The sequence below is a fragment of the Sebastes fasciatus genome, chromosome 20 (genome assembly GCF_043250625.1).
Source record: "Sebastes fasciatus isolate fSebFas1 chromosome 20, fSebFas1.pri, whole genome shotgun sequence".
NCBI lineage: Eukaryota > Metazoa > Chordata > Actinopteri > Perciformes > Sebastidae > Sebastes > Sebastes fasciatus.
In genome coordinates this window covers 12,483,900-12,510,277 of record NC_133814.1, presented here as the reverse complement: position 1 = coordinate 12,510,277, position 26,378 = coordinate 12,483,900, and the positions used below count along the sequence as shown (strand labels likewise).

Sequence of the window (26,378 nt, the reverse complement as noted above, 5' to 3'; positions counted from 1 at the left end):
ATTTAGAGTGATCTGTTGGCAATGTCACTCTTTGATCTTTGTGTCACTAACCGCATGCCCATGATTTTTATATTTTCACCGGGTGTCGCATCACATCTACTTATATTGATGTGTTTTTTGTTTATCATTGCTCACATTCTAGTGACCCCGTCTCAGAAAAACATTCCTCTGATGGAGGCTGTGTGAAGCTGCGGTATATGATATAAATAGATGACTTATGCACATTTTTCCACCAGTTTTTGCAGAAAAATACTTTTACAATGGCAGTTTAAAACGATGCCTATGCACGTTCCCACCATTTTGTGTTCCCTTATAACCGCAGAAGAAGAAGCACTCCTCCCTTCTCTTGCCCCTCTCACTTTCATTTGCCACATTTTCTGTGTCATTTTCTAGGTGATGTCATGCCTAAAAGAGAGGGACTGCTTTAGTTAAATGAAGTTTATTGAGGAATCTGCCGCAGCGTTTTGGCAAACAAAGGCATTAAAAAGAGTCCCCGCAAAAGCAATTTCTTTTGTAGGCCACTTTTGCAGGCCACTGCAATATCAGTGCGGCCATGTGCACTCGATCAAAGCGAAACCAGCACGATATTTACTCCTCTAATTGAGCCAGTAAATCATTTTGTGATGAACACGTGTTTTGTTCCTGAAAACATTCGCAGTAGTACGGTTCTACTGCAAAAACAAAGTGATGTTTTTGAGAATTTTCTTTTAATTTCACTATCATCTGTTCACAGTATTTTGCTTTGAATATTGGTTGGAAAAACAGCCCACTCACATTTATAGTCCAGCATTGCTCAGCTTTGAGTGGTCTTTTTTATGTGTGAATATAAAAGCATTTTTCTGAATGCCAAAATCGTTTTGAAATATTGGAGTCACTTTGACTTTTCTCTCTCTCTCTCGCCGACTCTCTTGTGTGTTTCTTAGTTGTGAGTCTGGAGGGCCGAGCGGTGCATTTGGCCACCCTGGTGCAGGAGGCTGAGCAGCGGGTGTCGGAGCTTCAGGCCCAGGTTGGAAGCGAGGGTCCCGGTGAGCGGGAAGGATCCGACCGGGAGAGGCAGCTGAAGGCCTGGGAGTGGAGGCTCCGGCTCTTCCGACGCATGCAGACGGGCTTCGAGCACGCTAGTAAGGCTTCTGGATGACTTTGATGGTTGTTACATTTTTTTTTTTTTACATGCTGAACAGTTGAGGGGAAGTTTGCCGCTCAGATCATACGAGCAGTCGTCTTTGGTTTTCATTTTTGCGCCCTTTTTCTCCGCTGGCATTCTGTCTGGGCCGAGTTAATGGCTTCCACACTGGCAAGCCCTAGCACACGACTCTGTGTGTGTGTGTGTGTGTGTGTGTGTGTGTGTGTGTGTATGTGACCGTGTGTGTGTGTGTGTGTGTGCAAACATAACACGCCTGTATTCCTGCTTTAATTTTTTATAGGCATTTCATGACACGCTTAGTGGCAGGGTAGACTGCCACCCCCGAAAGCAGACTCGCTCACACGCACACACTCCTCCCTTCTTCCACTCAAACCAATCTGCACTTTGATGCAAAAAAAAAATGCCCTCTTTGTAATCCCACGTATCATTTGATGGGTAAGTCGTGTGGACATGGATGGAAATTATACACCGCATGTCAAAATAATGTTTATGTAGCTACAATCACAATCACTGACATCCTCGCTTCTCCTCAGTCTTGACTGAGTCAACATTCATTTGTGAAGATGGTGGATTCCATTACTGACTGTAGCATCCACTACTGACACTTTTTAAACTTTTCCCATTTCTGAAACTGAGCAAAGCCTTGTGCAACAGACCAGGAAGACTAAATGATGTCATTACAGTAAGCTGCCAATTGTATGGGCTCGCTCCATTATAATACTTCTAATACGCAGTGAAGGATCTTAGTCTGCTTGTGTTTACCTGCATGTCTCTCCTCTTATTTACTTGCTATCTGTCTGTGTGTGTGTGTGTGTGTCTGTCTGTCCATCCAGACCCTCCAGACGCCCCCAGTGTAGTTCGCCTGTCTGTCAGCAGCAGCACCAGTCTAAGGGTGGACTTCCAGGAACCGCTCTGTGTCAACTCTGCTGTGGTTACCAAGTACAAAGGTCAGCCACCGTGCCCGTCCCACTGCTTCATTTAGTTTAACTACCCAGGATCGCAATATGTAAAGCTCTGCTGCTAGAGGAGATGCAGATGAAAAGTGTTAGTAAATGGCTGAGGTGTGGACCCAAGTCACAAATTTGATGACTTGGACTTTAACACCAGTGACTTGTGACTTCACTTGGATTTGAGCCTTTTGACTTTAAATACTTGATACCTTCCCTCAAGCCCAAATATTAAAAAGTATGTTATTTAAAAAGTGTGTGCCCGAAGATGATCAACCGCACGGTACCAGAGGCAACTCCAACAGCTTTCGGAAATGTTTGGTTTATTTACTTTTTGAGAGATCCTTCATTGGTTTGTTTGGGAAGTGGATTTACTCATGGGAGAAAAACTGAACTGAACTGAGTTTCTATCTTTTGTTGTTTACATTGCTGAATCCCCGAAAGGTGGTATTTTTTTCAACTCTTTATTTTTGGTGAATATTATCGGGACTGACTTTTGATTATCTAACACTTAATTCCCCCAGATCCACTTTGTTTGAACCAATCCGACAGCATCCAATCAAGTTGCAGGAGAAAACCACAAAGAACTAACGTTACATTACTGAACGCCAGTTGGCGTCAGTTACTCTGTTGTTAAAATGGCATTAGCCTACATTTGGTGAAGAGCACATTATGACTTGTTTAGGGCTCGAAACTCAAAGTTTAGGACTTGGGACTTGACTTGGGACTTGTCGGTCTTGACTTTGGGACTTGATGTGGGACTTCTTAGTCTTGACTTTGGACTTACCTGTCTTGACTTGGGACTTGATGTGGGACTTCTTAGTCTTGACTTTGGACTTACCTGTCTTGACGTTGGACTTGTCAGTCTTGACTTGTGACCTGACTTGGGACTTACCTGTCTTGACTTGGGACTTGAGTGCAATGACTTTGGACTTACTTTTGACTTGCAAAACAATGACTTGGGCCCAACTCCGGTAAATAGTACAAGTATTTCGGAGTCACAAGCATTTCAGATTTTTTCTTTTTTCTTATCGTACATATTGAAGTTAAAAACATTGTTTTTGTGTTGTTGTATGTGTGTTTTTGTGTGTGTTTGCAGTGAGCTGGAGCAATTCTCCTTCATTAAGTCCTCTGCTGGGCGAGGCGGTGGTGGAGGACACCACTCTGCTACAGTGCAACATCGCTGGACTCACTTCGGTAAGTTCAGCCAGAATCTCTGTCTCCGCCATGTAATTGACGGTCTGAACTGTTTTTCAGTGTGATGATTCAATCAGGAAGAATCCTATCCAGAATCCAAACATAACAGAACTAGCAGAATCTCTTATACGGGATGCTGTCAAAAGGTAACACCAGGACAATATATTTGACACTTGTTTTGAGGGTTTGGATAGAGCATCTCTCCATGTGTATTTATCCTCCCCTTCACATCACACTAGTGAAGTAGTCCCATTTCTTCTCCGTCACTAAGAGCTACCAGATAAGAAGGATATATTATCTGGTAGTTTATGGGTGACACAAAGCAACACAAAGAACCTCTAAGCTCCAGCTTCTCCAGCTGTTGGTGCTGACTGAAAATTTAGAAGCCATTCTCTCACACGAAGGCCCCCGATATTATTTACATGCAAGCTTTGATTTGGCGACATTTGAAAGCATTTCCCAAGTGACTCTTCTTTTATTACATACATCAAACAATCTTCACACAAGTTGCAGTCGCCATCAATCCCAAATGATGGGGAGGGGTTGAAAGACTTATGGCCCTGCTAAAAAACACAATTGGAAAACAGAGTTTATTTGTTATTTGTTTGAAAGTCTTGGCTCCCCGACCATTCATAAGCAACAGTTGCAAAACAGCCTCCAAAGTGATGGAAAGAGCAGCTTGGTAGCCTGCCACCTGATTTATGTTTGGCGTTTTTAAGCGGGCCATGTAGACAAATGGACGCTCCACCGGTTGTTTGTTATTGTGTGAGAGAAACCCCCTCCCCCCACCTTTAAGACCCCCGCTGCCAGCCAGAGCTCACTCCTGTCACATGACAGGGGTCAAGGCGAGGTCAGGAAGTGTCGGCTGCTGGTTTGATTGATCTGGCTGAGAAAGGAGAGACAGAGGCCTGCTGTCTGCAGACTGGGCACGGAGACAGACAGAGCTTCTAGATGGACCCTTCACCCTCCACACACACACACACACACACACACACACTGAAACGAAGACAGACAGCGACCTAGCAAAGAGATAAACAGATGCACTGAATCACACAATATGATGCCTCAACTGTCATGTGTCCTGTCCTTACAGGGGACCTATTACTATGTCCAGGTGTCAGCCTATAACATGAAGGGTTGGAGTCCTCCACTGGTTACCATCCCTGCCTGCGCTTCACCTTCTAGTAAGTCTCCACTGTGTGTGTATATATATATATGTTCGTGTAAGTTTTACATGACGCAAAACATAAAACTTCTAGTTAACAACAGCTCCAAACAAGAGCCCCTGAAGGGTTTTGGCTGGCCTCGCTAAATTAACACCACTGAAAAATAGTTTTCACACAGGATTTAGCTGCAAGATGTGTGCGTGTGTATGTGTGTGTCTGTGGATATAATCTCTCATAGCTTTCCCACACATCGCATGTGTGACTTTGCATCATTTCACATCAGTTGATTTGGTTATTCCAACGTCATTCCGACGTCCCTTTGACATCATTGTGGGGGTGACAGCTGGACCCTCCGGGGCCAGCAGCAGGCTGGGTGGGTTTTGGGACCCCCTTTGCGGACGTCAGAGTTTGTAACCGTAGCCTCGGGATGGCGTTTGGGGCTGGCTGGCAGAGGAAGCTGTCTGGGTTCAGCCAAGAAGTTAACCGTGAAGTCATGTGCGACAACAGCTGAGGTGTTGAGTCACCAGAGCAGCTCTTTCTTCCCTTCTATCTATCTATCTATCTATCTATCTATCTATCTATCTATCTATCTATCTATCTATCTATCTATCTATCTATCTATCTATCTCTATTTGAGGTTTTCTAACTCTTAAGGACTTTAAAATGTAAGTTAGAATGTAAAGTCAGTGCAGTCACCTACTGTAAGAGAGTGAACATAGGTACTGTGAGTCTGGGTGTGTTGGCACACTAAGGGCACATCTGGGGAACACATGAACATGTTTGTCCTCATCAGCACACAGTGTTTTTCAGCGTGTGTGTGTGTGTGTGTGTGTGTGTGTGTGTGTGTGTGTGTGTGTGTGTGTGTGTGTGTGTGTGTGTGTGTGTGTGTGTGTGTGTGTGTGTGTGTGTGTGTGTGTGTGTGTGTGTGTGTGTGTGTGTGTGTGTGTGTGCGCGTGTGTGTGTGCGTGCGTGCGTGCGTGTGTGTGTGTGTGTCTTCATTTTAGGAGACTGGGCTTTCCCTCTCTTTTTTTTCTCTACTGTCCACCTCCCTCCCTCTCTCCGAGCTAATTTCGATGTTGCGTGTTTGTGTTTTCCATTTGGGCCTACCACTGGAAATATTTGCATGTCTGTGCTGTAGCACGCGGCGCGGCCCCAACAGTGGGGGCCTTATGCCGGGCCGTGGACGCCCATTAAAGGGCCCGCTTGTCCTGCCGGGACAGGCACCTTTCCGGGAATAGAGCTCACCGTGTTTCAGCCCCCACGCGCCCTCCGGGGGGCTCCAGGAGAGGGAGTCGGGGTGGGGGTGATGGGGGTGGGTGGTGGTTGATGGTGGTGGTAGGGGGGCGGGTTATCGCTGACACATCCTCCAGTGAGCAAGCAAGGATGCTGGTTTGCTACCACAGTAGGTAGAAGGTGCTGAAGGGTCGTTTTCTGCAGAGATGGTCATCTACGAGGAGGGAAGGGAAAAAGGAAACAGAGTCAGAGATAGAGGTTGAGAGTCTTTTGCTTTTGGAGGCATAGCGGGACGTGTGTTACTTTCTGTCTGTTAGTGTGTCTGTCTACATGTGTGTGTGCATACTGACTGTTCTGAGCCCAAATATGTGCAAGGCAGCCAGTAGCAGTGGTGCTCAGTAGGTCTGTCTGTCAGCCAACCACAGCTTTCTCACACTGGGGTGGGTGCTGTTTCCTATAGCACACACACAAGACCTGTTTGAGAAGCAGGCCGTCCCGTCTCACACACCTCACACTCCCACTATTGGAAGCCTCAGGAACAGGGCCAGCCCAAGAATTTTTGGGGTCCCAAGCAGAATTTGATTAACCCCCCCCTCCCAATCCCCAGACTAACCTCACATAGAGTCCCACTGACGTATGTGTCGGCGCTGTATTTGGTCATACAATCGTGAAAGTGTCAGTTTAAGTCCAGTTTATTTCCATCTAACCAAAGTTATTGCTCCATAGTCCATAGATCCACGTTTACTTACTTCAAATAAACCAAATAATGTTATATAAAAACCTTCCAGTGTGAGCACAATCTGTATGCTTCCCTAGTAGCAGCCTGGTTGAATAAAAATCTTACAAGGCTTACTGTACAGACCAAAAAGAAGGAAATGACTGACAGTAGTCAACGTTGGTTTCTTTATTCATAGGAAAAGAATAAACTTCTGGACTGATCTACAATCAGTTGAAGACTCTCAAAACATGGCTCCACAATGGAAAATATAGAGACGTCTCTCTTTGTTCCAGCTCAAACTACCATTTGGGAACATTAGAGATTTCATGATACATACTGAGCAGACTATACCTAATGCCTGATATACTTAATACCTATTCTGCAGGACCAAACATACAGCAGGCATTCCTACATGTTAGCTCATCTCTGCATACCCATGTTAAAAATGTCTTGTCATAACAGCAACATATCTAATAAGCTTTTCAGACTTGGATGATCATCATTTCATCATCTTTGCTTCTCCATCATTAATCCTCTGTATGGCTGAAGACACCTGTCTAGAGATCCTGAATCAGCACTCTTTATAAATACAGAACGTTGCATGGTCTCTTTTCTAATATCGTCTTTCTCGCCTCTGTCTGCAGGTTGGAGGGATATCGATGGCCGCGCTCCACGTCAGAGAGGCCAGAAGGAGGCACTAGACCAGCTACTCGGGCAGATAAAAGAAGCTCACCGACACTGTGTCTGCCATGGTATCAACAACTTTTTGATCGATTTGGTGGGCGTGTATACCGTAAAGACTAAACCGTAATATGAGCGCTTTAACGGTTTACATAGCTGACCTCTGGTGAAACCCAAACCCCCCCCAAACCTGGTAGTGATAGCGACTTGATGTACATATGAGCACATGTTACACCACACTCAATGTTTTAAACCCGCCATTGGGTTTAACTATGGAGTTACACGGTAGGATAACAGCTTGAAAGTACGTGACCTTAAGATCAGTTTTTAGTTGGGGGTATCAGTGGAGGCAAAGTAGCAGAAGTTGAAGTGAAATGCACCCTGAGCTGCTGACATTAACCTGAGCTTCTGTCGTTTTCACTACGCCCGTCACATTTTAAACAAACATGTCTGAATTTTCAGCCACCGTCTAGTTCATGTTTCAGAAATGTTCTCGGCGTAAACAAACACGAGCATGAGCAATGGTCGGTTGAACTCGCAGGTGTAACACGTCCCACCAATTGCTGTGTTTCATCTCACCTTGACAGACACTTTACAATCTCAGGCACGACAAGTACTTCGGGGGGCCGTACACCCCTAAGACGGCATGCCACCTCAAAAATAATACCCTCCCCTCTGTCTCAACAACCCCCCCACACTCCCACCCCCTTATACATTTTTCCATGACTCAGCCCTTCCTCTGCTGAATACCTCTCTCTCTCTGTGACAAAATGCAGATCAACTTCTCTCACACTCAGGCTGTTTATATCCCCAAACACTGCAGGCTGTAAGTCGGTCCCATAAGTGTCAAAACCTGTCCACACTGACTCTTTTACACGACGGCAAACTGCATTTAGCATTGAGCAAGTTGTCTCTCTTTTTCTCGCACACACGCCCAAAAAACACACGCGTCCACTTACTATTGTCCACTGTGGCCAGGCCATATTTGCAATAGGGCGAGACGCAATATAATAGTCAGTATTGAGTGGCTCTCGGTTCGTCAGACGGCGACTGATTGAGCTTGAGAGTTCAGGCACGGTAGCCAAGGTGGCGTGTCCCGGGGTCATGTTTGTTATTCCTGTAAGAGACGAGTCCCGGGCTGGAGTCGGGAGAGGGCATAAATTAACACTGACTACTGCCGTCTCCCCCCCCCCCGCGGCCCTCCACCCCCCGCAGCCCGCCAGTCGTCCTGTCTACTGTCCATACATATACACACATAAAGATAGACAGGCTCACACATAGATACATGTACATGAAACAGACACAAATATTCAAGTACATGCTCTCCCTTTCAGCTCTCCTACATGTCCATGTACGCACCCCCGTCGCACCGCGGCTTATAGCCCACGCCACATTCTCCCTCTTGTCCAAACACTATTAATTAAACTGTGAAAGAGGCCTTGACTAACACAGGCACCCCAGCAGTCAGCCCCTACTTGTCTGTCTTACTCAGTGTCAAACACGGACCGAGGCCGGGAGGACTCGAGCCGAACAGACTCGCGAGTAAAGAGCAATTCGGGGAGGTGAGAGGGGTCGAGGGGGTGCTGTTTTTTCTTGTTGCTCCACCTCGACTCGTCCACCTGAAGAGAAAATTAGTTCTTTTCGGGTCCTGAATGGGGGGATTTATTGACTTTAAGTGGCCTGGGGCTGGAGTAATATCACCTGGGAGGGGAGGAGAGGGGAATCTGTGAGGGGTTTGGGACTCTGGGTTTCTAATGAGTTGGGAGGTGCGTTATCTCACCAACAGGCGCCCACACAAACACATACATACATACACACACACACCTCCCTCTCTCGCCTCCAACCCCCTCCAGGCCCACTAAAAATAAACATGTCCCCACAGACTTAACTGACCTCCCTGTCAGTGAGTGGCAAAGGGTTAAGACACATACAGACGCACACACACAAATTACTACAGCTCCTTGGCTCCACTCATATGGCTGTAGCTCAAGACGTGCCATGCTCCAGCAGCTTTAGTATGTGCAGGTAAACACACACACACATACATATACACACAGTTAGTGTCCCTCTGGGACCAGGGAGAGCTAGTGGTTCCCTCAAGGCCCGTAGTCTGCTGCTGGCAGCCAGCGTGACTGTCAAATGGTGCCGCGCCGCTGGAGCGCATGAAATGTCGAAAAACATTCCACTCCGGCCGTGTTGTTGGACGTGTCAGGTTTGTTGTCAATTAGGTAACGGCCTGTCACTGGAAGAGATGTTTCTTGAGTTTGTCAGGACAGAGGGCGTTCATTGGTGTTAGCGAGAAAAATCAGACGACCAATCAGAGTCACGCCACAGTTTTCTCGCAAGTGCCCCGAAGCAAGAGCATCAGAATATTCATCTAAAAGTAATCTGACTAATTTATTCTGTTGCTGTGGAATTAACAAACGTCTTTTTCCTGTCTCCGTCTCGTCCACACAGAACAGTGCAAAGCTCCGACGCAAGGGAGGAAGCACTCGGTGTCCAAAAGCCTGCGCCATCTCTTCCAAACCACCACCAAATTTGTTAAAAGCTTGAAAAGGTAGATGCTCTTTTTGCTCAGTTTTTTCTCCATGAAGTGTCGTAAAAATAGTTGACCTCCATGCTGGAGGTGAGGAGGTTTTTAATATGAAAGGAATTGTAATTAAATGTAGTGTTTAAATTGTCAATTTACATATATTACATTGTTGATTGTTGGTTTTCATGGTAGAAACTAGTTTCTTATTATCACATTTTTAATGATATGTAGTAATTTTTTTTGATATTCACCCACTCAGAGCTGTAGTGTTTCTACCGTAACATTATGTACTTTTTCTGTGTTGCTTTCCAGAGGTCTCTATCTGACATGCATACTCTACAGAGACGACAATGTGTTGGTGACTCCGGAGGACCAGATTCCTATTGTGGAGGTTGAAGATTCGTACTCCAGCTCCCTCATGCAGGACTTCCTCTGGTTTACCAAGGTAGACCAACTCGTCACATACTGCCGCTTTGACAGATCCCTTTGCGTCATTTTACGGTCGCAGTATACACATGCTTAACGTTGTGAATTCAAACAAAAACACTTGCTTAGGTTTAGGCAACAAAACCACTTAGGTTTAGGAAAAAACAACATGGTTGGGCTTAAAATTACTACATTTGTAAAGTGAAAAGGAAACTTAAAGTTGTGAACATGGGACACGAACAAACAGCTGATTGTAAAGTGAAAGTGAAACTAACACACGGGACACAAACAGCGGTCTTCTGGATGAAAGCCCTGTGTTTGTTGGACCCATCCATCTCCCCTCCTGTCCGCCGTGTGTGTCTTTTAGCTCTTTAAACTACATCACCACACTCCCGGAGCACTTTCTCTGACTATTTAATGTTGCAGCGGATGGGTTTACATTGTAGTTAATGGAAAGCCTGGTGCTTCTCATACAGGCACTAAAGGGTGACATGTGTGTTGGTATCACACGCCGAGGAACGTGACAAAGCATCGGTAATTTACGCCCTTTGGAATGAGAACGGGCCGGATGGACAGACAGAAAGAGACAGATAGAAAGACAACAATTAACTCTGATATATTTCTCACATGACCCACTGCAAGCCCATTAATACAATCATCATATAACCATGAGAAAAAAGTCCAAAGTTAATTTCACTACCAGACAGGAATTATTTATTCAATCAGATAATGCTAAAAATGGGTTTTTGTTTAGTAACTTACGCATCGCATTGCTACATTTTAACAAATTATTGCATTATCCATTGGTTATTAATAATCAGATGCAGACACAACAGGAGATCACAAGCCGATGTTTTGCTACCAGATGCATTTGAAAAACGTTTTGTATATTTGCATCCAATCCATGTGCCAGGTATCCTATCTATGGGAGGAGATTCCCTGGCTGCAGCAGTGTCTCAGTCCTTCCCAGTCGTCCTGTTCCTGTACTCTGCAGACACGTCTCAAGATGCTGCAGGCTGTCTCTCATCTACAGGTAGTACTATGCTCGGTAGACCAGCAACTCCCGTGTTCTGCAAGGTAAAATTACTGCTTGCTACTGGCTAAAATAATTTTTTCTGCTGCCGCTTTACCTCGCCGTCAGACAGCCCTTTCCGACGGGGAACTGAAGCCGTTTTATTGCTCTCCTCAAAGCCACCAGACTACATTCATAAATGCAGTAATTTTACCTAGCAGAACACGGGATTATACATACAAATCAAAACTAACCTTTTCAGTTATTTCCAAATTTAGCACAGCTAATTTTGACTCCACTAGTGCTGGCATTCACATTATTCATAACATTATTGATAAGCTTCGATTATCTTACTTTTGTAACCTACCACTGCTTTTTGCTAACGTCTGAGTGGGCGTTTCCATTTGAAGAAAACAAAAAAGACCACAGACCCTATAATAATACCGAACAGCTGAACAGCAGTACAGTTAATATCTGATGTCTTTCCTCAGGGAATGCTGGGAACCCAGGACGTTGGTCAGGTGTATTTTGAGCCAATCAAAGACAAGCACGGTAACGCTCTGCTGGTGCTCCTGAAGGACATGAACGCCTGTCCCAACCTGGACGGGGTTCGCTGGACGCAGCTTTGCAAACTGCAGCTCCAACGCAAGTCCATCTCGTCCCCCGAAGAGCCCACCGCCTTGGACATACTCCTCATCACGCTCCACGTGAGTCCTGCAGGAATAAACGGGCAGCGATTGGTAGTTTAGTTCCATTTTGGAAAATGTGTTATTTCTGCTTTTGTTTTGGAGACAGGCTGCTCCCACTGCAGTCAGGAATGGTAGGAGGGTTTGTCAGCAGCGGTTGTGGTTTTTATCAGGCTCATTCTTTACATTTTTTTGTTACCCGGAGATTTAGCAAGATGAAACAGCGTAGTGTGAGGCACTTTGTCAACAACAAAAATAACCCCAAAAACACTGGAAAACATTTATCTATTGGTATCGCTCTAATGTCTTTAAACTCTCATTCAGCAAAACCAGTAAACATGAGGCTCCGTGGCTGGAACAATGGGATTGTAAATTGAAATGTGCTTCCAATTACGAGTGCAGACACTCTTTATTTAGACAAACATTAATCATCATGACTCTCCTCTTCCATTTGTCACCTTCTTTGTAAAGACACACATTGAATTGGCTTGCCAACAAATTAATTAAAAGTTCAAGGTCAAATCTTGGATCCAGCCCAACATGAATGTTAATCATCTCAGGCACTTTATTTTGCTCACCCAGGCAGTGGAAGTTTGACTTTCAGCCTCGTGGACCTGACGATGATAATCTTGCTAATTGTTGTTGTTTTGTGTTTTGTAACTAATGCTGTGTGGCTGTTTGGTTCAGAGCGACCACAATCTGGAACTAAACCACAAGTTGATTTTGTCTATATAGCCCAGTAAACTCGATACCATTGTTGCAACGCTGCTTTGTCTCCAGTGTAAGTTGGTTTGGCCTTGTGGTTCCAAAACAATGGTGGAGACTCCCTTTGGCAAAACCGCATTTCACTGAAATATTTGTTTTGTGGCCAGTTATGAACAAATTGTATGATGAAATACATAAGAATGTGCCGAGGGGCTATTTTGCCGTGCTGACTCCCACTTTAAACATGCTGGAACAACTTTTAGACTGAAGTCTCTCGAGGACTAACGACAGCAAAACAACATCATTTAGATGAATGTGAGATTGCTTAAAGAGACGAAATTAGAATCGGTGTCACCACACAGTCGACCCCACTCAACACTACACACATACCGTCCTCTCACTTCATCTCTCTCCACCTGCTGTTTCCCAGGAGAAGCTGGCATATCACAGGCGGAGCAAGAAGCTGTTGTCTCCAGGCTTGTACCTGGGCTACCTGAAGCTGTGCACGTCAGTGGAGCAGATCAGAGCGCTGGTGCCCCAGAAACTCCCCAACGTCCTCTGTCACACCAAAATACGAGACAACAGCAACGTGTCCAGGTGAGGATCAGTGGAGTTTTGACCAGACACGATTTTACTTTTATCAGACCAATAAATAGGCGTTATTGGTCGCTATAAGCACCATAGATGTGGGTCATTACGGGCCTATTACTATACATATACGTATAGCTATAACTTAAAAGCAACAAGTTAAAACACGTAAAACTTGATGAAACGTTACGTTTTGAACACAAAAAAACAGGTTTCTTTAGGTTTAGGCAACAAAATTACAACTTTTTTAGGTTTAGGCAACAAAAACTACAACTTCGCTAGGTTTGGGCGACAAAACTACAACTTCTTTAGGTTTAGGCAACAAAAACAATTAGTGAAATTTAGGGAAAAACATTGTGTTTTTGGCTTAAAATAATTACGTTCCAAAATCTCCTGGTTGAAAACCCGTGTTTTGTGTCCCATCCATCACCACCAACCTGTACCCAATATGGAGTTTCACACTGTCTATACTGCAGCGCCTGACTTCCGCTTCTGCTCCTGTCAGAATTACTATGGTCGCTAGGTCGCTGTCGTGTTCATTTATACCTTCTTTCGGTGATCTACCATGTCAATAGATGATAAAACATACTAGTGGTTGTAGTAGGCCACTATTGACACACATCTATGGTGCTTATATCGACCGATAACGGCTATTTGATAGCCTGACAACAGTCTAATCGGCTTAATATACAGGCAAAACAATAACAAAGATGCCTGTGACGTTGATTGATGCACCCTTTTATAGCATTCATGTGAGTGTGTGTTCTACGTGTGTGTGGTTTTAGAGAGGAGTGGCAGTGGCTGCAGGCTCTCAGCTCTCTGGACGAGTCATTGGAAATGGACCTCGAAGAACAGAGCGCTCCACATCGCCTCCTACAGGACCTGCGCAGCGCCATCAAGGACCTGATGGCGCACATCAATGTCCCTGGCAATCAGGTCAGAGTCAATCTGAAACTGAGTGTATCTTTGTTCTACACTGAGGTGTACAAACTGAGTGTATCTTTGTTCTACACTGAGATGTACAACCATTTCTTTACCCAAAAAAAATATTTTTGTGTAGACTGATTTTGACTGATATCATGGAACCAGTTGAAACTGCGTGAAAGATATCCAGCCAAGTTCCAGAGGCAGGCAGTAGCGAGAGCTCAAAGCAATGAACATGATCCCAGTGGATATCCAGCCAGTTCTGGTTAGACCACTAATTCGACATGATTTCTGTAAAAGAACATGGTCTGAATTCCAGCACAATGGCAATCATTGTCCATTTGACTTTAACCTTTTACCACCCACTGTTCCAAGCACCAAACTGATCTTTACAGACTGCTACGACTGCACTATGAAAAGCTACATACAGAGTACATTAATATATGTATTGATAGATAAGACTGTCATCAGAATGTAGAACTAAATATGTTTATCTCCAGAGGGGATGGATGTTAAAAAAAAAAGTTTAAAAACAACAAATATGGCTTTAACAGTAAGATAGTTTTACTCTAACAGTGTATTAGTGATATGCAATAACCCCTAATTACAGCAAACCATGCAGACAGTTGCCATATCCCTTACTTCTCATTCCACTATTGGAGTTGGAGCCTCTGGTTCTACTTTCAAGATACTTAAATGAGTGAAAAATTGACTTCATGGTGGCCTGGCGCTCTATGATCCATACCCTGGAACTGTGACTTCCATCGTTTGAGTGCAACCGGGGGCTCACCCTTTACTTCTATCTGTCAAATAAAAGCTGAAATGATCAAATAAACACGTTAAGGAGCCGTCGAGCAGCTTGATCATGGTCACAAAAAGAACATACATACATATTAAAATGACAGTGGACATAATGTCAGTATTCTGTCACTGCTTTAAAGGGATAATTCAGGTGTTTTTGAAGTGGGGTTGTATGAGAACTTATCCATAAGTGGTGTATTACTTACAGTAGATGACGTTTGGCGTGCCCCCAGCATCGAGAAACAGACAGGAGCGCCAACACCAGAGCAAAGCAATACAGTGCTTTGGACAGGGATGGCAGAAAAATTTATTTTAGCCACCTTAAAGAAAGGCTTACTTTAAAAAAATGATATCCGTTTAAGTGTCCGCTATATTTACAGTATTTTCCGACAGCAAATTGAACTGAAAGTGCAACGTATCTATACTGTTTTTGTCATCTGAGCCTGCTGGATTTGGAGAGAGCATAGATAAGTTTCACTTTCAGTTCATTTCCCCCGTCGGAAAGGAAAAGGAAAGGGCTTTGTGGCAGCAAGATAAAGCGGCGTACACTTAAACGGTTATAGATTTTTTTAGGTGAGCCTTTCTTTTAGGCGGCTAAAATACGTTTTTCTGCCGTCCCCGTCCACAGCACTGTATTGCTTTGCTCCGGTGTCGGTAACTCCTATCAATGCTTGGGGCATGCCAACCGTCATCTACTGTAAGTAATACACCTACTATGGATAAGTACCTCATACAACCCCACTTCGAAACACCCGAACTATCCCTTTATGGTTAGTTTCTTTGGTTCCAAAGGCTCACTGAGATCACCTGTCTCTCTCTGTGTGTGTCTAGGTGCAGGACTTCCGTATCTACAGCCAGGAAGTGGTGGAGTTTGGGGAGAAAGTGTCCTTCCTGCTCCTCCTGCCTCCTTCAGATGAAGTGTGCACAGCTCCTGGTCAGAATAACCCGTACTCCCCCCGCTCTGGCTTCCTCACCCTGCCCCTGCAGATCTTTGAACTGGGTCAGTATATCAGATTTTTGGCAGAAATGGGAAATCTGACACCAAGTGCTGTTTCCAAATCTATACGTTCCTCCTGTATTTACTGGCACAGCGTTTTACATTTCTTTTTTTTTTTTTCTTGTTGGATTGCCTTTTTCTCCCACAGTCCACTTTAATGCCTATAGCCCAAGTTTCATCGGCCAGTACTGCAGAGTGTCGGCTTTGCTGGAGCTGGAGTCCCTCATGTCCCAGCAGGCCCTAAGGGAAGCCTTCTCTGAGGCCGAGCTCCTCGCTGCTAAGAAGAAACACCAGCAGGTCCAGGACCACATTCAGGTAACACAGCTGGAATATATATGTATATATATATACATATTTTTACACACACACTGATGCAACATGTTTGGGTTATGTAGTGTAAAACTGGTATTTGCGTGGGACATGGAATCAAATTAATCCAATAAAACATTTAATTGTTACTGAGATTATGATCTTGTTGACTGTACAACAGCAAATGGAGGAGGTGTGGCGTGATGCGAGGTGGATCATGGACGCCCTGCAGTATGCCCGCTACAAGCAGCCGTCGGGAGGCATCTCCATTAGCTGGATAATTGACTTCTCCAGGGAAGTGTTGCCCGACAAACCTCCCTCCACCTCCTCTCAGCCAGACTTCATGCCCTCCCCCATGCCTTCACCCGAGCCCTGCCGCAAGCACTCAGGTCAGAACTCCTCCAACAGAAACATCAACATGTATTGACATACACGATACTGATAGTATTTTGCTCCAATTTGACTTCCTCATAAGTACTTTTTCTCATATTCTGCAGATTTTGCTGGACTCTCGGACGAGGAGGGCTCCTCCGAGGTCTTCCTCACCACCGACAGCGACTACGACTCCAGCCGCGCCCAGAGTCCCCGTGAGCTGGACCTGTTGCCCCCCTCGCCTCTCTCATCTTCGGCGCCACTAGAGCCCCGTGGTTTCCTGCGCAGCGACGGGAGCGGCTCAGGAGGAGGGTTGTGTCTTGGCGGGGGCGGACGCGCAGGGGGGGCGCTTAGGGATTCCACGCCAGACGTCCTCCAGGCCTCCGAGCCGCAGCACGGGAGGGAAGGTGAGCGGTGCGGCGGAGGGGTTCGGTGTGGCGGTGAACGGCGTAGGGGGGGCCCGGAGTTGTTTGACAGTGACTTCATCCTGCCCAGCAGGCAGATCGAGCTGTTGCACATCACAGAGAAGAGACAGGCCTTCTGTGTGAGGACCAGCAGCCTGGAGTTCCCTTCCAGCACCGCAGCCCACCAGCCTTACTCCTACCACACCACTTGCCCCTCACCCTCCACCTCGCCACAGCGGAGATGGCACCGGCCCTCGTCGGTGGAACGTTGTTGCTCGGCTGAGCGCTGCCTACCGCAGCTTCCGCCGGCGCGTACGTTATCAGAGGACAGCGGCACACAGAGACTCTCTTCGACGTCTCCTGCTGCCCTCAGGAAAAGCTGTCACGCCACACTCAGAGTCCACCCGCAGTATCGCACAGGCCTGCCAAAAGAGACCAGTGTTAAGGTATAGATATGTTCTTTTCACCTTTAAAGAGGACCTATTATGCTTTTGTGCTTTGTCCATTTCCTTTATTGTGTTATATCGTTTTTTTGTGCATGTAAAAGGTGTGCAAAGTTACAAAGCCCAAAGTCTACTCCAAAGGGAGTTACTCTCCCCGACAGAAACACTGCTCCTGAACTGCTGAAACACCTCGCATGAAGTCCCGCCTTTTCTTCAGTAACGTTGTGATGTCACCAAGTAACACGGTTGCATAATACCTACATAGCAACTAGTTTGGCACACCCTCAAACAAAGCTAGTTAGAGTGGAGTCTGAAGAGTTTGGTTCGGTTGACCAATCACAACAGAGTGGGCCAGCTGACCTCAGGAGCTCAAACAGAGCGTTTCAGACAGAGGGTGAAAAGAGGTGCTGCAGTACAGCCGGTACGAGAAAAATAAAGTGTTTTTTTGAACATTAAAGCATGTAAACATGTTCCAGTAGAAACCCAAAATACAAGTATGAACCTGAAAATGAGCATAATAGGTCCTCTTTAAACTGTTGTTGTGACACTAGTCTCAGTGATACCTTCTCCTCCTGTGTTTCAGCTCTGTGTAACTCCAGGAACGTCGGCGCGGGAGATGATCCAGCTGGTGGTGCAGGAGATGAACATCGTGTCGCGGCGCCTGCTCGGTAGCGGCGGAGGCGGCGTCGGTGGTGAACAGGAGCAGTGTGCGTACTACAGTTCTGAACAGTTGAAGCACTTTGGCCTCGTGCTGGTGGTGGATAATAGAGAAAAGTGGCTTCAGGATGATTTCTGTCCGCTGGAGCTCCAAAACCCCTGGCTGAGGGGCAAACTGTGCGTTCGCATTAAGGAGTATTCACCACTAGCACTCAAACACAGCCGGGCCACCACAGTGTGACACTTCCACGAGAGATAGAGCAAGTATTTAAGAGTTCATGCCGTGTGCAGATTCTCTCGGGATAAACGTGTATGGAAATGAAGGAACTGTTACATTTGTACAAACGGGCTCCTACACTATTTTCTCTCTCACTGTGGTGTTACCGTCCACAACTGCAGCTACAACATGTCATATTTCCTGTGTTCTTGTTATCTGAAATGCTTCTGTTTCACATGAAATGTGTTCTCCCGTACGTACTGTAGGACCTTTTTTACGAACACCAGAGACCCTCATATGAACACCAAATGGAACAAAGAGAAAATAGTTTTTTTTTTGTGCTGTCAGGAATCATTTGGGAACAAGATTGTGATGCCGAGCAAGATTAATGGAGCGTCACTTTGACTTCTGGCATGATTGACGCCGGCACATCGGGCCGTGGGCGTTGCCAAAACGACATGGGCAGCATCATCGTCCCCAGCCACACGCGGACACGGCTTTTCCTATGAACTCTCTCATTGTGTCATTCCCAAAGAGCTGTCGGCTGCAGCCGCCCGGCCCCATGTTCCCAGGATGTGGGCTCTGGACCCGGCCCAGAGGGCAGGAAGGAAGGGAGAAGTACAGAGGGGGGCTGGCGTCTCCTCTTGGGGACGCAATCGGCCCGACGATTTGGCCCGTCAGCCTGTCACTCAACCGCTCTTGGCCACTGTACCGTCTACTAGCGAGGCAGCCAAGCAAGGGAGAGAGAGCTTGATAGAGTGAGAGCAAGAGAGGAGGAGGAGGTTGCATCTTTCAGAACCTGGCGCTGGCTCTCCAGTGCTCTTTTTCTCCCTTTTTGCAGAACCTCTGTTTAGTAGACTCAGTCGTAGTGTAGCTAACAAACACTCATCTTGTGAAGTAACACAAACTAAAAACCAGTTAATTTGGGTTTTTCATAACAGAGAAAACACAAAGCAATACTTTTGTTTTTCTAATAGATGGGGAAAAAAAGCATGTAAACCTTCCAGAATTGTGCTAAGTTCATCTAAAGTACTGTAGTTCATGCTGTGCTAAGAGTTAACCAGTTCAGTGTTTTGTTGTGTTTGGTTCAGTGGTATTCCCACGTGCATCAGAAAGTGGTGCCCACCAGTCTAGAGCGGGGTCTCCCGAAGGGATTCTAGTGTGAAAGGGATGACTCGAGTTGTTAAGAGGCCCGTTGTTTGTTAGTGAAGTAACACTGACTTCTGAACTACTTTAAAATAACTATTAGATGGTTAGAAATATATATTTTAGCTCCTGAACAAACCACTACGACCTGCAACGCGTGTGACCGATGGAGAATATTAAAAGCAAAATGTCAAATATAGAAACAACGATTATGAGAGAAACAATCCATAGACTTGAAGCAAGTCAACCTCTCTCCAAAATATGACGTCATGTCTGTTATGCAACAATTTCATACTTTGAGTATGCTCTCGCAGCGAAGTGTGACGTGTTTAAATTGTGATGGAATCATATCTATTATGAACAGTCATACAAACATAACTTTTAGTTAAAAAAAAAACTCAAACTTTATTACAATCATCACATACATGTAGGTACATACATGAAATCTGACCTCTGCATTTAACCCCATCCTGAGCCTTTAGGAGCAGTGGGCTGCTGTAAAGCGCCCGGGGAGCAACTTGGGATTCAGTGTTTTACTCAAGGACACTTTGACATGCAGACAGTACGAGCCAGAGATCAAACCGCCTACTATATGGTTAAAGGACGACCCGCTCTACCCGCTGAGCCACAGTCACCGCAGAAGCTCAATTTCTAGTCAATCAGATTTTATTAAAGCATCACTTCAATCTACAAAACATCAATTAACAATTTTATTTTTTATTATTAATCATTTCCTACTGAAATGTGTCTGTTATAAGATTTATAAGATCAAATCTTATAAAACAACATAATCAGTGTGGTCTATAACAGTGGTTCCCAAACTTTTTCATGTCAAAGACCACTAAACAAATTAGACCACGGACCTCATTTGATAACATTTGGTCCCAGGGTCCTCCATCTGTTTTTGCTTTTAGATGTTTTATTACCAAAAGCGTATAAAACCCATGACATAATAGTCATGCATTCTGTTGTTGTATAACTTATGGATGAAATTTTTGTGAAAAATTATTCCCCTTTTCGCTGGGGACACCCTGAAACTGACTCGTGTCTAGAAGGTAACCCCCAAATTGCGAAAACTTGCAAAAGCTCTCGCGAGACTCGCTGCCCAACGACCTCTCGAGTTCATTGCCTAACCTCAACCATCTCGCAACAGTTTTGCAATTTGTGCTTTACGCTTTAGCGTGTCTACCCTGATGGGTTATGGGACTCTCGCCTTGCAAGTCTAAGCATTCAGTCGAGAGTCTAATATGTGGATTACCTCAAATACCAAAACACTGATGCTCGCATTGTATTTTTGTTATGAACCACATTAATTCTAACTATACAACAAATAAGGTCTCTTAACAATCTAAACCATCCTTTTTTAGCGCTTTTGGGAACCCGTGCCAAGTTTGGATTCCTCTGTTCACACTTTACATTTGAAACAGTCCGTGCATCGTTTACATCACATCTCAAAAACCGCAGGCTGTTTGTGTTTTATATATTTCTTACTTTCAACGATTTTCCAGCATATAAATAAATACTTGTTCTGGCTATAAAACGCCAACACAGGCTCAGCAAACATCTTACCGTTATAATAAGCAGCAACATTTTCCAAATGTAGCACCAGAAAGGTCCAATAGAGGAGAGTTCGATGGGTGAAGTCAGTCAGTGGACCTGCTGGCCTCAGTTACTGTAGCATTCCAGGTTCACGGGATGTCGTCGGAGAACCTGTCCCAGGGGTGGGAGTTCACAGTGGCGTCTCTCAAAAGTGTTTACAGAGTTTAGTTTCCTTCCACTTTCAAAGATGTGTTTACGTGTAACTACTGTATAAAGACAAACTGATGTTATAAGTTGTAATTGGTTTCACTAATGGCTTGAACTGTTGTGTTAGCGCTTAGATGTCTTCTTTATTCACATTGTTAAAGCGGTTTTTACGAGGGCCAACTGCAAAAACAAATCACACAACCAGAAAACCATGTATATAGACAAACAAAGACCAGGGGATGAATGTACTGTATCTGCCCTAAATGTGAAAGAAAGTGAATGTGGGGCTGTCGTCACTACTGAGGTCAAAGGTCAGTGAAGTTATAGGCAGGAGTCTCTGCCTTAAGATTAAGCTAAAGGGGAAGAGGGGGGGTTGAATTCCCTCTCCGGTCGAAAAAAATAAAGTAAAGCCCCATGTTTACAAGGAGCTGTTGGCAGATCCATCAGGCGAAGTCATGAAGGAGACATCACGTCACTTTTTTTAAAATCTATTTTTATTGAACAATAAATGAATATTACAAAATAAAAGCCTCGGCTGTTTATGAGGGTTTCTTCTCTTTTAACAGATCGCCGCACACGAGCGGAGGAAGTTTCTAACCTTCATGGTGAGCAATAACAACGTCTTTTATGTGATATTGACCTTTTTACACTTCCCGTTTGAGAGATATAGTACTTCGCGCATTAACCCGCGCTAGAGCTCCGCTAGGATTCATGATATATTTTGGCTCACCTCGTCCGCCATAAGGAGCATAACAAGCTTATATTTCAAGTGTGTGCAGATCGGATTCTCTTTGGGGCTTATTCTTTTAGTTTGGAGTTTCATCCACACGTATGATGCACTCCCAAAAGCGGCTCGTTTGTCTGATATGAATGAGAGCGAATGACAAATAGAGGGCAACTTGTTCCTACAGATGCTATATTGCAATGACCTCATCAGTGTTTGCCACCCGGTTGATGAAAACTGAATGGTGGGCAGCTGCAGACAGAATCTCACCGTATAAGTGGTGGGCATGGCCACATGAAGCGTGCACTCGTCGCCAGGGATGAACAATGATGTCACTATTGCCTATGTTGATGGAGTGTTTTTTTTTTTTTTTTAACAGGTTTGAATCGAGTTTAAGCTCAGCATTAGGAAAATACTCGACATAATGACATCCCCTCCCCCACGTTCAGGGTGATGTGCATTACGTCAGCTTTACGTTCTCAATGCGGCACTGTAAAGATGAGATATGCATGTTTGTAGAAGTACGCTCAACATAAAAATAACATCTAGATGCCTCATTTTTCAAAAGTTATTTATACGATATCCAAACGTTAAAGCTGTAGTAGGTAGAATTGGAGCAAATATGATTTAAAAAAAAATTATTTTTATAAAACGATCACTATATCCTGACAGCGCATGAGACAGGTAATCTGAAAAAAATTCATGTGCCTCTGTGTCCTCCGGTGCTCCTAATGGCATCTGCAAGATTTCACAGACTGGAGGAAAACAACCAATCAGAGCTCTGATTGGTTGTTTTCCTGTCAATCACTCGCAAACTCCGATCAAACTAGGCAGCGCTGATCAAATATGAATCAATATTCTGTTACTGTAATGACTATTTCTCCCCCAAATGTTTTCAGAAACATCTTGTAGTGTAGTTTAGCTGTAAAATTAGAAAGTTTGTGAACCGGCAGCCATGTTGAGATCAGTTGAGGAAATACCAAGCACCGCCCACCAGCCGGAGCACACTTTCTCATGATTGACAGTTGCCTCTGTTGAATGAACAGCCAATAGGAACGCTCTCTCTCTCTCTGAAATGACCTGTGATTGGCCAAAGTCTCCCGTCACGGGCTAGATCTTTTAAAGCCTGAAAACAGAGCCATGAGGAGGTGCAGAAGTCTAGTTATCTCTCAGAACACTTGAATTACAATATGCTGAAAGGTTATTATGGAATTTTTGCCCAATGAAGTGAATTTGATCTTATCCGACTTGAGATGAAACATTATATCCCTGATCCCCCTGACATGGGATGGAGGTTTTGAGCTCTTCATGTTTAAAAGTATTAGGGTCAGGCCAATAAGGTAGTAAAAGGCCACCTCAATATACATATTTGATGGCCAGTCGCAGTCTACAGGTTTTACTCCAAATATAGCAATTAAAGGGTCAATAGCTGGATTGAAAATGTCACTCAAGGAGTTGAATATTGCCAAAACACACATAGAGCGGGGCATGTTGGCTGAGGTCCTTTATCAGTTGAATTACTGTATATATCATCATATTAACTTACAGATGTTCCAGATGTTGAACTTCAGGGAATCTGAGGCCTCCATCCACACTGATAGAACTCTTTTGGTCACAGTCCCTGCTCTGTGACACCTGCCTGCCTGGTGTGAGTGTGTTTTTATTATTTTTCTGCCTTTTAGTTTGAGTGATGTGTGCTTGGTGTGTCTGTCTCTCCTTCACTTCTCACCTGGACTTCATCTGCAATCAACGCTCCTGCAATCAGCACACCTGCCCACCAATCAAGCTCCTCTTCACGGCATAACCCTGCTTCGTCAGCCAGTCTCCGCCGGATCGCTGCCATTGCTGCTGGTGATCTTGCCAGTTTGTTTCCTGTTTATCTGTCTGCCTGCCCGCTCGCCTCGACTAACTGCTGCTCAACACCCTCCAGGAAAAACCTACCTGCCGCTTCAGCTCATCCAGCCCACCAGCCAGCCAGCTCTCTTCCTGCCTGCTCGCCTGCCAGCTCACAACATCCCTGGAACTCGGTTTCAGTGTCAGGGAACCATGGTTACCTGATCCAAACCGGTATGATGGTAATGTTGGATTGTGTTGATCTTTTCTAATGCAGCCTGACCTTTTGTTTGACCAGGAGCCTCTGTCCTATTCTACAGATTAAGCGAAAATCACGTTCCTGATGGGTCTCCTCCTCCGGGTGAAGTGCTTTGGAGTGGGCGTCAGCGCTGCGGGAGAGGAAGTCCTCGAGTTCACCGCTGAGATGAAAAGAATTTTCGACCATCCTGTACGAGGTAAAGACGCCTTCAAGAGACTGGAGGCGTCTTTACCTAGAGTACACCTGTGCATCACTGCAGCAAGGTGAGATGTTGAATCCAATGTTAGTGTTCATTTACATAAAGATCTTTCTAAGTCTTTAATTTTCCTAATTGTAATTGCAATTATGCATTTCAGAAAATATTGACAAAAATGTCCCAAAATGTACCACATTTAAACATTTCTGTTTTTTAAAATTAAACGTTAAAAACAAACTTTTTTTATAAATAAAATAGCCATTTTATTCATGTCACAGCCTGTTTACATATGTTGAAAGCGAGCTCACTGGTACAAAGAAGTATTTTTTTAAAACTTAAAAATAACAGATCTACAAATTTTAGCTTTTTTTTTTTTCTTTGCATACGCATTAATCAAGCTTTATGTTGCACAGCTCTGTTATTACAGTTTGTGTGTATGTTTAGTTGAATCATGATCCCGGGGTTGAATTCTGGCTGGCCAGCTTGCTTTCAGCAGGCTCATATCACAGCGCTCCCTTGCTAGCGCCATGTGTTTTTTCAGCCCTTGAGCAAATAAAATGCTGCATGCTTCCCTGTCAACAGATCCTACAAACACTAATGTGCAGATGGACGCACAAACACACGCGCAAACACACATCGGTGCACACAAGCGGCATGCACTCAGGAATCTTGATGTTTAGATGTGCAAATGCACACGTGTAGCATGTAGAGGATTTACACTTTTGAACTATATCGAGACAAATTCACACACGCTTTCCCGAGCAGCTTATCACACACAAATGCGTCTTTGCCAACACACTACGCCTTTAAGAGCAGCCCTTTACCGTTTATTGACAGTAACTTAAGAATTGTACTGGAATTCTGACACCTCCTAATTTTAAACCTTCTGACTCCAGGAGGACCCGAGCTAAATATAAACCCCCTGGCATATATCTGAATACCTAAAAAGAAAACATTCCCTAAACGCCCTGAATAGTGGCTATTCATGCTCATAAAAGAGATTCAAAGTGGAGTGTGCGGGCGCAGCGGCCCGTGACTCATCGAAATATCTGCAGCGACAAAGTGGTAGTTGTGGCGAATCATGTGATAGGTGATTTCGTCAGCACCTCCCCTGGCAGCGGAGCAGGATTCAGAGGCTGGTACGTAGGTGCTGCCAGGTGCATGTGAGCCTGTGCTCCCAGTTTGTGCGCGGCTAAACCGATCCGCCTGCAAAACAGCAACCAATGCACGTTGAAAGTGAGCAGGCCTCGAGGCCCTAATCTCCTCCGTCTCAGGGCGCCCCACCTCCGCGCTCTACAACTTGACCCTTCCTTGAGGTCGTTTAGGATTATGGGCCAAAGGGTGGGACCACACCTCGTCCGGATAACCTTACAAATACACGCACATATACCACCTTCTAGCTCATTTTACATGAATCAGAAACCCCACCACGTACAAGTTTCTCGTATAGATGGATGCCTAAACATGTGACTTTGGATGCAGACATGAATTCACGGAAACAGGTTCAACAGACAGAAACCCACACTATGCAAAATGTCAGCAGCTTTCTACCGCCGCCACAGTGACATCCCTCTTTCCTCCCCATCTATTCCATTTCTGCATCGACTGATCACCTGTTTTCCCTCCCTCTCCCCCTCACATCCACCCCCCCCTGCTCCGCCCCGCCCCGCCCCGCCCCGCCCCGCCCCGCCCTGCCTACCACCAGCCTTTCAGCCTGGCACTTACTGGCGGATTAGCGGCGGCGTACATGTATGTATGTGTACGCTGGCATGTGTGTGTGTGTGTGCAGTGGGTGGGAAAAGTGAAGCCTGCCACTACTGCATCACTCATTTCTCTCTCTACTCTCATTCTCTCTCCCCTCCCTCCCCAGGGCCCATAAACCTTTAAAGCACCTATAAAACACTTGGCGAGGCCTTTTTGAAGTTTTTATGAAGATCTGGCTTTATTGTTCCCAAGAGATGAGCCCCGCTCCGCTGGCGCCTCGGAGCTTTCTGGAAGTGCCAGTGAATTCAGGAGGGGGGTGGCTGGGTGGTAGCAGAGGAGGGAGTCCTAGGGAAAAGAAGGGCTGGGAATGGGGGTGGGCACTGTGGAGCCTTGTTTTTTATGCCCCCCTGTGCATATGTGCGCCGCATATGTGTGTGTGTACATGCGTGTGTCAGGGCGGCAGATGAGCTGCAGATGCAGCGTGAACAGCGAACAGTGACAACTTTATCTTTTCGGTGTTGAGTGTGTGCCCTTGAGGTAGATTTTAACATCAAATCAAGTTAATAAAAGCCCGTGTTTGAACACAAAGCGTGCATGTGTTGCAGCATGT

The 26,378-nt window shown here is 45.2% G+C and overlaps 1 protein-coding gene across 3 annotated transcripts in view; it reads left to right on the top strand.

Moving 5' to 3' along the window:
• Positions 1-18,336, top strand: part of ankfn1b (ankyrin repeat and fibronectin type III domain containing 1b) — a 145,554-nt gene extending 127,218 nt beyond the window's left edge. For all 3 annotated transcript variants that reach the window (XM_074619720.1, XM_074619718.1, XM_074619721.1), the window contains 16 exons: positions 924-1,121; positions 1,978-2,091; positions 3,191-3,288; positions 4,382-4,472; positions 7,050-7,157; positions 9,544-9,643; positions 9,932-10,064; positions 10,959-11,078; positions 11,549-11,764; positions 12,879-13,045; positions 13,822-13,972; positions 15,593-15,761; positions 15,907-16,073; positions 16,249-16,456; positions 16,565-17,289; positions 17,870-18,336. In XM_074619720.1, coding sequence (XP_074475821.1) covers positions 924-1,121; positions 1,978-2,091; positions 3,191-3,288; positions 4,382-4,472; positions 7,050-7,157; positions 9,544-9,643; positions 9,932-10,064; positions 10,959-11,078; positions 11,549-11,764; positions 12,879-13,045; positions 13,822-13,972; positions 15,593-15,761; positions 15,907-16,073; positions 16,249-16,456; positions 16,565-17,289; positions 17,870-18,184 — 3,080 coding nt within the window. In that variant the 3' untranslated portion in view covers positions 18,185-18,336. The remainder of the gene's footprint in view (positions 1-923; positions 1,122-1,977; positions 2,092-3,190; positions 3,289-4,381; positions 4,473-7,049; positions 7,158-9,543; positions 9,644-9,931; positions 10,065-10,958; positions 11,079-11,548; positions 11,765-12,878; positions 13,046-13,821; positions 13,973-15,592; positions 15,762-15,906; positions 16,074-16,248; positions 16,457-16,564; positions 17,290-17,869) is intronic.
• Positions 18,337-26,378: the final 8,042 nt, after the last annotated feature.